The 13,312-nt window shown below is 44.9% G+C and overlaps 1 protein-coding gene across 4 annotated transcripts; it reads left to right on the forward strand.

Annotated features, from left to right (window-relative positions):
* On the forward strand, positions 1-11,932 carry TVP23C (trans-golgi network vesicle protein 23 homolog C). Of its 4 annotated transcripts, none has more exons than XM_032777067.2 (7): positions 1-432; positions 3,645-3,727; positions 5,075-5,219; positions 6,887-6,976; positions 8,772-8,903; positions 9,030-9,158; positions 9,991-11,932. In XM_032777067.2, exons 1-7 carry the CDS (start codon positions 331-333, stop codon positions 10,021-10,023), a joined length of 714 nt encoding a protein of 237 aa, XP_032632958.1. In that variant the 5' UTR covers positions 1-330; the 3' UTR covers positions 10,024-11,932. The 4 variants fall into 4 exon arrangements, with proteins under 4 accessions (XP_032632958.1, XP_032632960.1, XP_074927848.1 ...); XM_032777069.2 differs by having other exon boundaries at positions 378-422; positions 3,644-3,727; XM_075071747.1 differs by lacking the exon at positions 1-432 and adding an exon at positions 433-458.
* Positions 11,933-13,312: the final 1,380 nt, after the last annotated feature.

The raw sequence follows: 13,312 nt of genomic DNA on the forward strand, positions 1-13,312 counted from the left end.
GGGCTGGCGCACGAGGCCTCCCCAGCCATGCAGTTACCCGGGGCGACGCGCCGTTGGCAAAACCGCCCGGCTCCGATCCCCTAACGCGAGGGGGTGGGGGGGCTGTTCTGGGGACCTTCCAGCTGACAGGCGCCGGTCCGGCCACGCCACACTAGGGGGGAGGGCTTTCAGTGCCCCAGCGACAGGGTAGGCCCTGAGGAGCCGCTCCGGCCGCTGGGGCCTGTACGGGGTCCTGCCGAGACCCCGCCGCCAGGGTAACCACCCGCTCTCATCTCCGCTGCCAGGGGCTGTCACTCACGCGTTGTTGTTCATGCGCCCACCTGGCGCGGTATGATGACGACACGCGACGGGCGGGGCTCACGTGAGGGATTGGCTCCGGGCGGTGACGTGGCGGGAGGCGGAAGTGAGGCGGCTCCAACGATGCTACGGCAGGTGAGGAGGGTCCGGGGGAGTCCGGGGTTAGTGGGGTTGCCCCGCGGTCTTCGCTGGCAGCGGCCTGGCGCGGGGAGGGGCAAGGGTCAGAGGGCAAGGGTCAGGGGTCGGTGATTGAAGAGGTAGAAGGAGGTTTCATGGCTCAGAGCTGGGCTCAGAGGCCACCGCAGAAGGGTGAGCAGCGCTGGCGGTGCCGCCGTCGGGGTGGAAAGGGTTCAGGTCAGGCGGCGAGCTGGGGTCGGAAGGCAGGGGTCAGGGTGGAAGGGGGTTGAGGGTAGGCGGCGAGCTGGGGTCAGAGGGCAGGGGTCAGGGTGGAAGGGGGTTGAGGGTAGGCGGCGAGCTGGGGTCAGAGGGCAGGGGTCAGGGTGGAAGGGGATTCAGGGTAGGTGCGGAGCTGGGGTAGGAGGGCAGGGGTCAGGGTGGAAGGGAGTTCAGGGTAGGCGGCGAGCTGGGGTCGGAAGGCAGGGGTCAGGGTGGAAGGGGATTCAGGGTAGGTGCTGAGCTGGGGTCAGGGTGGAAGGGAGTTCAGAGCAGGCAGCAAGCTGGGGTTGGAGGGCAATGGTCAGGGTGGAAGCGGGTTCAGGGTAGGCGGCGAACTGGGGTTGGAGGACAGGGTGGTTGGAAGGGGGTTCAGGGTAGGCAGCGAGCTGGGGTTGGAGGGCAGAGGTCAGGATAGAAGGGGTCTGGACAGATGGTGATGGGGTCAGAGCAGTTATTTCAGAGTGTGGGAACATAGCAAAAGAATTACTAGGAGATGGGGGAGGGGGGCAGGTTAAGATATGAATACCAGGGATCTACTGCTATTTGGATGTAGGGGGCTTGTGAGGAGCCCTTTTTTAAAAACAATACTTTAGGTGAAACAATTTAAAACACCAAAATATTTGTATTAAAAATAAGCAAAAATTGACCTGAAAATAAACGCACATGGATAAACACTAGTGACTGGAAATCTTAACTCAGGGATCGGCAGCCTTTGGTCTGCGGCCTGCCAGGGTAAGCTCCCTGGTGGGCTGGGCCATTTTGTTTACCTGCTGCGTCTGTAGGTTTGGATGATCGCAGCTTCCACTGGCCACAGTTCCCTGTTCCAGGCCAATGGGGGCTGCGGGAAGCAGCGTGGACCAAGGGATATACTGGCTGCCGCTTCTCACAGTGTCAATTGGCCTGGAGAGGTGAACCGCAGCCTGTGAGAGCTGCGATTGGCCGAACCTGCGGACGCGGCAGGTAAACAAACCGGCCAGCCAGGGAGCTTGCCCTGGCAGGCCACGTGCCAAAGGTTGCAGATCCCTGTCTTAACTAAACCATTTGCCAATTACTGTTTCATTAGGATTTATATTGTGGTAGCATCAGTAGGCCCTAGTCAGGGATCTGGATTTCATTGAGTTAAGTAAATGCAAAGAACAAAGACATGAATGCTTTTCATTATTAAACCTCTTGCAATCTTCAATAATCAGTTATTTAACAGAACTATAGAAACTCATATAGGAATGGTGTCTTAACAGTGATGTGATATATTTGTAGATGCCAAGAAATTATGCCAAATTTTGAAAATGATGCACATAAAAAATTACCAGATTATTTTTTTTTGTCCTGCAAATGCTTAATCTCATAACTTTAAGCATGTGAGTAGTCCCTGGGACTACTCGTATACTTAATCAGTTGTTTGATTGTTTGCAAAATCAGGGCAGATGTGTGCCATTGTATTGTGTAGTGTTCATCAAATAATTTTAAAAAACCCAAACATCTGGGATCAGACATTCAGGGAGGTGAATTTACAAGCAGAACTCAAATTTAATATAAATTTATAAAGCCAATGCAGACAAATACATGGAACTTTGAAAAAAGCTTAGTTGTGCGAATGCCTGAGATCTCTCAAAGACTAACTTGTTATACTGCATTACATCAATACTGAATTTGGCCCATGGCCTGTGTATTGGGCTGGGGTAGGTCCACTGTGTGGCATGGTAAGAGTCATAAAAACAGTTACGGCAAATTTGAGCAGACTCCTGAATTGAATGGGAAGCCAGAAGGATTTTGAAGAATGCATGATGTGATTTTCTTTGTATGCGTAGCAACGCTGCAGCATTCTGCACGCGAGTGACTCCAAAGAGCTTGGACTTGGGCAGGCCTTACAGAAAGGATCTGCTGTAAAGTGAAGGCAGGAGCAGATCCTCTATCTTAGTTTTGTAAACTCTGTGATAAAAGATGTGCCAGATGTTTTTTTTAAAATGTCACGCAAACACCTGATTTAGTGTTAATGGCAGTTGTGTGCCCATTGAAAGGAAAATTTACTTCACTGGAGATACCTGAGGGCTTGTCTACACATAAAAATTGTACTGCTTTAACTATATCTGTGTAAAAGCAGCAAAGAGTCCTGTGGTACCTTATAGACTATCAGACGTATTGGAGCATGAGCTTTCGTGGGTGAATACCCACTTTGTCGAATGCATGTAGTACAGGACTCTGCTGCTTTTACAGATCCAGACTAACACGGCTACCCCTCTGATACCATATCTGTCTAGTTTAAGCGATACAACCCACTTAATGTGGATGCAGTTATACTGGTATAAAGGTGATTACATCAGTATAGCTTATCCTCACATGGAAAGGAGAATAAGCTATATCAACGAAGGCCCCTTTATACTGGCATAACTGTCCACACTAGGGGTTGTACCCTTATAACTATTTTGGTAAAAAAAAAAAAAAAATCACACTCTTAACTGAAATAGTTTTACCAATGCAAAAAGTATGTGTAAATCAGACTTTAGACAAGTAACTTCCAACTTCTGAGAAATAGACAGCCCCTAATTTCACTATTTATGTCCTCTGTGGAACCCTAATATAACATGGACAAGCCGATGTTTATGCCTCTGAAAATAAGCAAGAAGTCCAGAAATGCTCAAAAGGACTGAAGCTGTGTGCATAAAGGACTTATATTAAGACCTGAGATTACCCTACTGTTTGCAGAAGGGCCTTTGGACTCAAAGCATGTGTTTAAGATGGTCTTCATGTGATGCACGATGAAGGAGACAGTGTTTAAAACAGTTTGGGAGGGGGGCATGTAATTTCTGTTGCATTTGGTTAATTTCCAAGTTCTTTGACCTTAAGGTCTCATCAGAATAATTCTGGATTATCAAAACCATCCCCCTTTTGCATCTGAAAATACTGTATCAATTACTTCTTTTGTAACATTTTGTATCTGTCTGCCACTTTAGGACAGTAATGATGACACTGAAGATGTGTCACTGTTTGATGCAGATGAAGAAGTATCCACGAGATCAAAAAAGTCAAAGATAAGGTCCGTGGTCAGTAGAAATTGTTCCTTCATGGGTTCCACCCAGAAATGTGGCAGAGGCAGGACTGACGTGTTGGTTCTTGTTTGTTTTGTGTCTACTTTTTGGTGCAAGAGCAATGAGTTTCTCTCTTAGAAGTGAATCTCATGTTTTAAAGAAATGTTTCCTGGCAAATGGGGAGGGTAGGAGGCTTACGCATGAATTGCTGAAGAATTTAATCATCCATTAAAAAAAAGTCCATGTCTTTATGGTCCCTATGGTCCCTATGTTGTGTTGTCTGTGTCCGGACTCAGGAAGACAGTTTGAAACAAGAAGAGGTGTAAACTGGCCAAAATTCTGGCTCCTGTGCACTGCGTCTTGTGTAATAGGGAGTTTTTCAGGACAGGATTCCTTCTTTCTAGGCCACTCCATTAGCATTTCTCCAGTCTCATGTCTGGAATAGCCTCTGTTCTGTTTCCCTTCTTCCCCTTGCCTGCCATATCATAGTGGCTGATCCAGCAACCTCACTTCTGCTTTACCCCCAAATGCGCTGTACAGCCATACGCAGGGAACTCCTGTAGAGCAAAGCCTCTTTGAAATGAAAATGCATCAGAGCAGACCCAGAAAAGAGCAGTATTTCCCTATAGAGAGATGCGATCTGCTTCCATTCATCTCAATAAGTGTCTGTCTTAATGTTACCTTTCAAAAAGTGCCATATACTGAGAACTTGTGAAGGGCTTCCCTGCTCCCTTCTTCTCTCCCACTTCAAATCCTGCATGCACTTTGAACAATGGCCACAGGCAGGATAAGTCTGTGTAGTTATCTCCTAGAGCAGTGATTCTCAACCAGGGCCCCGTGTTCCCCTGCAGGGGCTGCGGATAGGTTTCAGGGGGTCTTCCAAGCATGGCCAGTGTTAGACTTGCTAGAGTCCAGGGCAGAAAGCCAAAGCCCCGCTATGCAGGTCTGCAGCCAGGGGCTCCGAGCCCCATCACCCGGGGCTGAAGCCAAAGTCTGAGCAACTTAGCTTTGTGGTCTCCCCTGTGGTGTGGGGCCCTGGGCAGTTGCCCTGCTTGCTATCCCTTAATGCTGGCCCTGGCTTTTAGATACAGAAAAACAGTTGAGAACCCCTGTCCTAGAGAACTTTGTTATGCTATGTAGAATGATGCGTAGTAGCGCTGCAATGCTCATCTTTCCCACTGTTGTCAGCGTGCTCTGCAAACCGGTCTCATTTGAAGGCATTTGCCCTCCTAGGCTGTGCAGATAGAAAAAAATCCTCTTCTGCCTTGAGAGAACACATCAGCTCTTTACCAAATGGCTTCAGTCTTGTTTCAGAGACCTGTGACTGAATTGTATTTCTGATGTATCGTTTACAGGCACCCAGTGGCATCATTTTTCCACTTGTTCTTCCGAGTCAGTGCAATAGTTGTCTATCTTCTCTGTGAACTGATCAGCAGCAGCTTCATTGCCTGCATGGTGTCAATTATCCTGCTCCTGTCGTGTGACTTTTGGGCAGTAAAGGTAAGTCCTCTTTTGTCACTTTAAAATATTCTTTCAAGAGAGCAACAGGCCAGGTCAAACTGTCTCAATATGTTTGGCTTTGTTCAAAAATAAAGTCAACTCTTTTAGATCCTGCAAGATATGAAACATTACAATTTCTTTAAGAACTTTAGAAATTCTGGGAATCTCTTAATCTCAAATTCTGTCCCCCTCTTATTTATTTTGGAGGGGTGGATAGGGATAGGGGTTAATCTCAGACTTTCATTTGATTCACGTAATGCACTATAGACTTCATAAACAGAAATTATGTTTCTTTCAGATTCAAGATTTGCCAGAAAACCCCAACCCACAGTTTTTTTCTTAATATTATTGAAATTAATTGTTGTTGGGCTGAAAATGCTAGAAAATACATTGGGATGGCCACGAGAGAGCCTAAACAATGCCTACTTGCATTGTACTTGGCTCTGCTTATTGAGATCACCAAATTCAAGAATAAAGTACTACCCCAGTACTGTTAGGAACTTGGCTTTCCACTCCATTACCCTCTAATGAAGTTGCCTTGCTTTACTGCACTACCATTTGACAAAGGCATTCTCAGTTCCCACCTCAAGAGAAGCTACCAGGCTGTTGCTGTGGCTTGCCCTGGCATGTTAATTATTATTACTAACACACACCTAATACAAATTCATTATTGGGCTTTAAAACAGTTCTGCTGCTTGGTGGTACTAGTAAACTGCTTTCTCTTTAAAGCTGCTTGTGCTTGTCACTCTTAGCAGAGTTATGTATATGGTGACTTTGTAGCCTCACCTGTCAGACTGATGAGTTACCTTATTAGTGGAAGTGTTAATATTGAAACAACAGGATCTTCCCCAACAGCATGCCCCAGTGGAGTCCTGCTAATGCCTAGGCCAGAATAAGGATACCGAGAAGCTACCTTTGGAGCCCGGTTAGAATCCGTAGTGCAAGGCTACAGCACATGGCATTACACACAAACTCTGCATTAAAAGAATGTTAAGATTACAGTCTCAAGCACTCTCAGAAGTTAGGAGATGCTAGAGTTAAGGTTGCCTGTGCAATCTTAGTTTATCCCCTTGTACACTATGTGTGAATTATGATACAGTCTTAAATTACAAGAATTTGTGATCCTAAATCCTCATTCCAGGCTCTTTGTCCTAGTCTTTCTCATCCCCAGTCCACTTCCGAGGCTACTTGTCCCAAACTTCCCCACTCATCCCACTGATACCCAGCAAGCCCCAGTCTTCTCACCCTGAGGCAGACTACTGACTTGGAAAATTTCAGTTCAAACAGTGACAGCTGGTGACTTTTTTGACAGGTGAGGCCCAAATTACAAAGTCTTACAAATTCCAGTGTCTGTCCTCCTCCTTGTCTTATAATGGGAACTGTTAGGCAGCCTTAAATATAAGCCATGCTGGTAACTAGCAGCATCACCTATAATACAGTTTAAGGAATATGGTCTGTTAGCAACTGATATAATAAGTGGTGGCATCGGTTGTTGAAGTTGCCATAGCAATTGAAGACATTAGGAGTTTAGAAGACATGGGAAGAATTGGTTTTAAATGTTCATTCTGGTATTTCATGGGCAAGGTACAGGAAGGATTTCTTTGGTTGGTGGTATGGGGCTAAAATCTCTCTGAACTCCATTTCCTCCTGTATTTAACCCTCTCCAGAATGTTACGGGCCGGCTAATGGTCGGCCTTCGCTGGTGGAACCAGGTGGATGATGATGGCAGGAGTCACTGGGTGTTTGAAGCCAGGAAGGTAAATGTTTAATGTTTGTGTTTTAACTGCTGCAGTTTGGTAAAATCTCCATGTACCGAGGAGTAACATTTGTGAGAGGTGGATTTTGTGAGGTGGACATTTGGCACTAGTCATGGGCTGAAAGCACCAGCTTGTTTCATACAGGATAATGCATGGCCATCAAATGTTGTTAACCCTCAGCCATTCTCTGAATGGTTCTCAGTCACTATCCTGATCTGATATGGAGCCAGTGACCTAGAGGCTCTGTATCTCCTTTGGTGTAAATGTGAAACAGGTCATCATGGAGAGCTAGAGTCCAGCCATGCCCCCAGCTTTCATTTGTGGGATCCCAAGAGCAGAGACCATTTCACTGTGTGAAGTCAATGTAAGACTTCTGAGAATGGGCGACAGGGGATGGATCACTTGATGATTGCTTGTTTTGTTCGTTCCCTCTGGGTCACCTAGCATTGGTCACTGTCAGAAGATAGGATGGACTAGATGGACCTTTTTCATCTGATCCAGTGTGGCCATTCTTATGTTCTTAAATGATCCGTCTGTTAATCTTAAATGCTTTTATGGCCCCGATCACCATAGTGTCTGAGCACCTCACCATCTTCAATGTATTTATTGTCACAACTCCCTGGTGGGGCAGGGAAGGCTGTTATCCCCATTGTACAGATGGGGAACTGAGGCCCAGAGAGACTAAGTGACTTGCCCAACGGCACACAGGAATTCTGTGGTTGAGCAGGAATTTGAACCCAGGTCTTTCAAATCCTAGATTAACACCTGAACCACTGGACCACCCTTTCTCCAGATCAAACTAGTTTAGAGAAACTAAAGCAGAGGAAAATAAACAGAATATTTTCAGTTCAGTTGAATTGTCTTAACCTCCTAAAGCTATATTGGGTTAATATTGTCTTGGGGGGAAATATATAAATAGGGAATGGATGCTTGCTTGAGAGCTTGTGCTCACAGGCTCGATTCTTTCCACATCTGGTGGACATGACCTCAGGCTCAGTAATACTAGGAACTAGTATGAAAACATATAAACATAGTAAGTCTGTGTGAGTCAGCACTGTCCCCTTTGTTTGTGCTACTCTACATTGGCCTACTTACCAAGGGTATAAGGATTTAATTTTGCATCTATTGGGAGCAGCTAGACATAGTTGCTTATACAGTGCTTTGAAATATACCAAGGACTCTGCAGTATGTCTTGGCCTGTCTCGTGCGGTATAGTTATACAGTGCAATATACTACAAGGGACTTTCTAATAAGCACATGATAAGTGTTAATAAAGATGCGCCAGTCCAGTTAGCTGATGATTGTTTTGAGGGGAAGTTTTGCTGGCTATGGCAACGCCAACTTCCTAACAGTAATAAGATGTATCACTTGTTCCCTCCCACCTTCTTGGTTTGTGATAAAGACACTGTACACTAGGGCATATGACGATGGGCCGCTGGTACGCTCTTCTGGTGGTTGATGTTATCCAGAACTTGGCGTGTTATGTTAATAGTTCAAAAATGTCCCTTATCCGGTCCCTAAAAATATCAAGGGGCGTATTCTACACTTTTCATTTCAGCCAGAAAACTGACAGGAAAAGTCCTGTTTTGTTTTGTTTTTTAAAAAGCCGTGTTTCCACAGCACCAAGAGGGCTAGAAAGCTCCCCATGTGCCTTAGGAGTGCATCCTAGCAGTCACTTGTGCGCTTCAGTATGGATGCAAACGCTTGTGGGATGTTGGTTCTGGGTTGTTTTTAATGATACTGTGAGCTGTACAAGGACACGGACGGCTCAGTTTCTGCTTCCTTCCATTTCCAGGCATCCGCTCAAGGGAAAAAAGTTTCATCTGAAGCCGAGTCTCGAATCTTCTGGTTAGGACTAGTTACCTGTCCCATCATCTGGGTGATATTTGCCTTCAGTGCCCTGTTCTCATTCAAAGTGAAATGGCTGGTGAGTTTAGCACCTCAATCCTGTAGTGACTGGGTGCATTAAATACCTGTCCAGATTTGTCACCTCTGACTTTAGAGAACTGGACAATAAACCCCTGTTCCTTGTGTCTTTTCTCCTCTGTGACAGGCAGTGGTTACAATGGGAGTGGTTCTACAGGGGGCCAACCTGTATGGTTATATCAAGTGTAAAGTGGGCAGAAGAACAAATTTAACCAGCATGGCTACCTCCTATCTTGGAAGGCAGTTCTTGCGGCAGGTGAGAATCCCAAAGTTTACTGAGTGAAGCCTAAATGTCCCTTCTCAGCATGTGTTTAAATAGGGCACATGGGACACTGAGACTTGGTTCATTAACCAAGTTACTTTGGAGCAGTCTTCTTAGCCCAGTAGCTTTCAGCTGGCAGTGCCATAGCAAAACCAAGCTAACTGGGCTGAGTTTTATTGTCTTTATTGCTGTACGTAGAAAAGCTTGTACCGTTCAATAATTTTATATTGGTTTTACAATTTGCTGGGCTTGTGAACAGTGTAAAAAATGGTGGTTTCATTGCAAATCTATTGCTGCAGAAGTAGAGGAAGGCTGTTTCTCACATACCATATCTGTGTTTCTGTCCACAAACTTCCTCCCCTGCCTGGGCGTAAAGAGAGTATGGGGTGAGGGATGGAAGAACTCCTAATTAGGAGTTCCCAGCATGGGTATTAGTACTTTGCCCTTGTGGCAGCCTGACGTCCTGTGAATTAGCGTGATGCTCTGTGGTATACTTGGGTCTAAGTTCCATCTGTAGCACACCATTGTCAACAATCTACCCCCTCGCCTTGGGTTGACTAGCTGCATCAAGGTAAAAACTATCCGTGCCTTATCTTTACTAGGATTTTACACTGAAATGGCTGACTCAATATAAAAACACACACCTCATTTTGCAGTGAAGACATAACCTAACTCAGTTTCTTGGCTCGAATTTAGTCAACCTCTTTGATTTGTCAAGGGTTTCCTATCCAAGAAAGCACAGGCCATCTTTCTGAAGCATTTGCCCTAGGAGTCCAGCTGTGACTAGCTTAGTTCTGAAGTAATACCCCTTTTCTTTCTTCCACAGACTGTGGTTAAAGATGACCAAACCGAATCCTGAAGACTGATCCAAAATTGGATTGGATTTATACTGGTGAACAACAGTAAATGTTTTCTGACCTTGAGTTTAGGAGCTACATAAACTGTGTGTGGGTTTGTTTTTTTTTTAAATTAAATCTTGCAAGACTTCTGGTCAACTCTCATAGCAAATTACTCTCAGTTTTTCTGCAACAGTTTGCATTTCAGAGCTCTTCTAATAATTTGGTTGGTTAAGGCAGTTGAGGTAATTCACCTAATCTTTTAATTAAAAGAAAATCATAGATCTGGAGCCTAAATGGGAACTAAACAGTCTGGGGTGAAGTAAGAGATAAAACTACTGGGCATCCTTCCTCACAATTTGTCAGTGTGAAAAATGTAAATGAGGCAGGTTTTATATCATTCAGGAACTCCCCCGTCCCTCCAGCAATTGCATCAAATAGCAATTCACCCTGCAGAATTACTACCTGCAGAAGTAATTCTGCTGTTGGAGATAATTGCTGTCTAAATCCCACTCTTACTCTGTTCATTGAATGTAGCTAGAAGATGACCTGTTAGCAGATGTTGGTCCTGAACCTGTTCCCATTGAATTCAATGGGACTTCTGTCATTGGCTTGGGTGGGATCTTAAAGTGACATCTAAGCAGCTCAGTTACTTTACTTATGAACGATACTTTGATATTCTGAACAGCCTGATTACCACCTGACTGAGAGGTTATGCTGCAGCTTTGATTTCACCTTGCTCAATTTATAAAAGTTTTGCTTCCCAAATAAGGCAGGAGCTAGAATGGCGTGGAACTAAACCCTTAGTGTGGGGTAGAATTCCCCCTTACCCTGTGGTGTGTGTCTGAACAGAGAGCCTGAGAGCGAGCAGTGGGTTTCAGGGGAAGCCGTGCAAAATACTAGCAGCAAAGTGAAGCTGTGAGTGGTTGTTGCCTGGCCATCCCTAATAAAACAAAGTGCTTCATGCTGCCTTAACAGACCACGATACCGCCTTGGGCACAGTGTAGATGTATCTGAGGCTCCCTGGGATAGATGGGGGGTGGTGGTGCCTGATAAATGCATCAGTAAGTTTGCCAGTGCAGGAAATTGTGTATCGCAGACCTGCATTGACTGCCAGTCTGTCTATAAAGGATGGCACTGCTATTATTGGAGATAACTGATCGCTGATTCTCCCCTCTGGTATTATATATATATATATATATATTTAAAAACTACATTCATGTGTGACCTTGTGTTCCACACACACAGAGAAATGCTCAGGCTCACTTGCTAGTAAAGTGCAGCTGACCGTTAGTAGTAGTTGAAAACAGGCCTCACAAAAAATTCAGGGTATGATTCCAGATTTTTAACTGGCCACTTTCCTCTCACTCACTGTGTTGCTGGCAGGGTGGATTCATGCAATCTGAATAATTCATATTCCGGAGCTGTCTAAGAAACCTAACGCTTGAATGCCAATTTGGCAGAAGGGTTTACTTTACATTAATCTATGCTGTAACTGCTCCTCAAGTTGTGCCTGTCAACAAATTCACTGGGGTTGGTAAGACATCTGCATCTGCTGTGTGCTCATGGACTTTTGGGTTATGTTGTTCAGTTAGATGGAGGAAGGTGACATGTTTTGCTTGGAAAGCGGCGTCGAGAGGGGACCAATTCTCCCTTGTCCTGTAACTCAGTTGAAGGGGGATTGGTCTTTTACATCAAAGGGGAGAATATAACCCCGGATGGGTATTTTTAATTTAAAAGCGTACTCTTTTTTTGGATCTAAATCATGGGATTGCATTAACAATGTTTTTCTTCCTATACTAAAGCAATATATTGAAATTGTAAAATCTCTTCAAACTCCAGCACTGTACATTTGTTAAATTCTTTGGACTAATATCTCTTTGTAAATACATATTTATAAAGTCTTGAAATTAAATAATGCTTTGTCTACCAGATCGGGTGCACTTACTAGAAACTGATGACACTGGATCGACAGGCAATGGAATAACAACACAGCTTAACAGGGATTGCTTGTTGAGTCACACATGTTATTAACAAGGACAGCTATAGTTCCTTCCATCTGAGGAACTCCAATTGCTTTGCTTACATTAGTGCACACCACAGCCCCCTGAGATAGGTATTGCTGTGCCCATGGTACAGATGAGGAAACTGATGTGCCCCTTGGCAACTCAGCAAATCATGTCTGAGCAGAGGATAGCGTTTGGGTGTTTCTAGCTCTATGCTTCGTCCACTACACCACTCTAAAATATATTTGAGTGCAAAGAAACCGATGGATGGACACAGGAAAGAATAACAGTGACAAAACTGATCTTTGCAAAGCAGTGGGTAACAATAAGAGAAAAATCCCACTATAGAGTGGGTAATAGGTGTGTGTGTGGGGGGGCGAAGTTGAAGAGAGAAACCAGTTTGTCCGTTGAATCACTTGTAAGTCCCTTCCCCTTAGCTGCAGCCATTCTACCATGAGCTATGCCGAGTGGAAGGAATAAGTATTGTCTAATAGGCTACATTTTGTATTTATTTACTTTCTCTTTAGTAGGGTTGGGACTACCGTGAGTCCATAAAGAGAGAGAGAGAGATGCAGTAAGACACTATAGGTTGGCTGGATTGTACTTTCACAAGGCACATCATTGCACTAAAGAGACAATGCTGGCCTGTTTGTTTGGGGTGGGTTGTTTTTTTTTTAAAAAAAACAAAAATAGTGATATGAAATCAATTGTTTTATTGCACTTAATACAGTCAAACAGGAGCGTAGACAAGATATGCAACTGAATGTACCAGCACAGCTTTTTCACCCATATGAGCCAATACCCTGTAGTTGATCTGAATGGTTCTACAGTCTGTGGAGTAATGAAAAAGAATTTACAAAAATCACTCTCTGAGGCCCAGTATCTACCACACAATAATGTAGGCTATACAATTAAATTATCTGGTCAGCAGCTAGGGTGGGTGAGGTAACTGCTGTACAGAGCTGCTCTGGGGAGAACCACACCTTGTGGGCTGTGGAAGAGAACTCTACACTGGCCCTGAAGAGGATGGTATCACAGCCTTAAATGAAGTGAGTTCAGCCACCCTGATGACTAACCAGGTGCACCTAGCTGGGGGCCTGATGAGGGGGTGGAGTGCCACCTGCTTGGGAGTATAATTAGGGAGGCAACAGCAGGCCTAAGTCAGTTTGGAGGGGATGAGAAGAAAAAAACTTCTAGTCCTTCAGGAAGAGGGCAGGCCCAGGGTGAACAGGAATAAACTGCCTAGCTGTGAGAAGTAGCAAACCTGTCCGGAAGAAGGTAGGCTTAGGAAGGGAAGAACTGTGAC

This window comes from Chelonoidis abingdonii, chromosome 13, assembly GCF_003597395.2.
Source record: "Chelonoidis abingdonii isolate Lonesome George chromosome 13, CheloAbing_2.0, whole genome shotgun sequence".
Taxonomy (NCBI): Eukaryota; Metazoa; Chordata; order Testudines; family Testudinidae; genus Chelonoidis; species Chelonoidis abingdonii.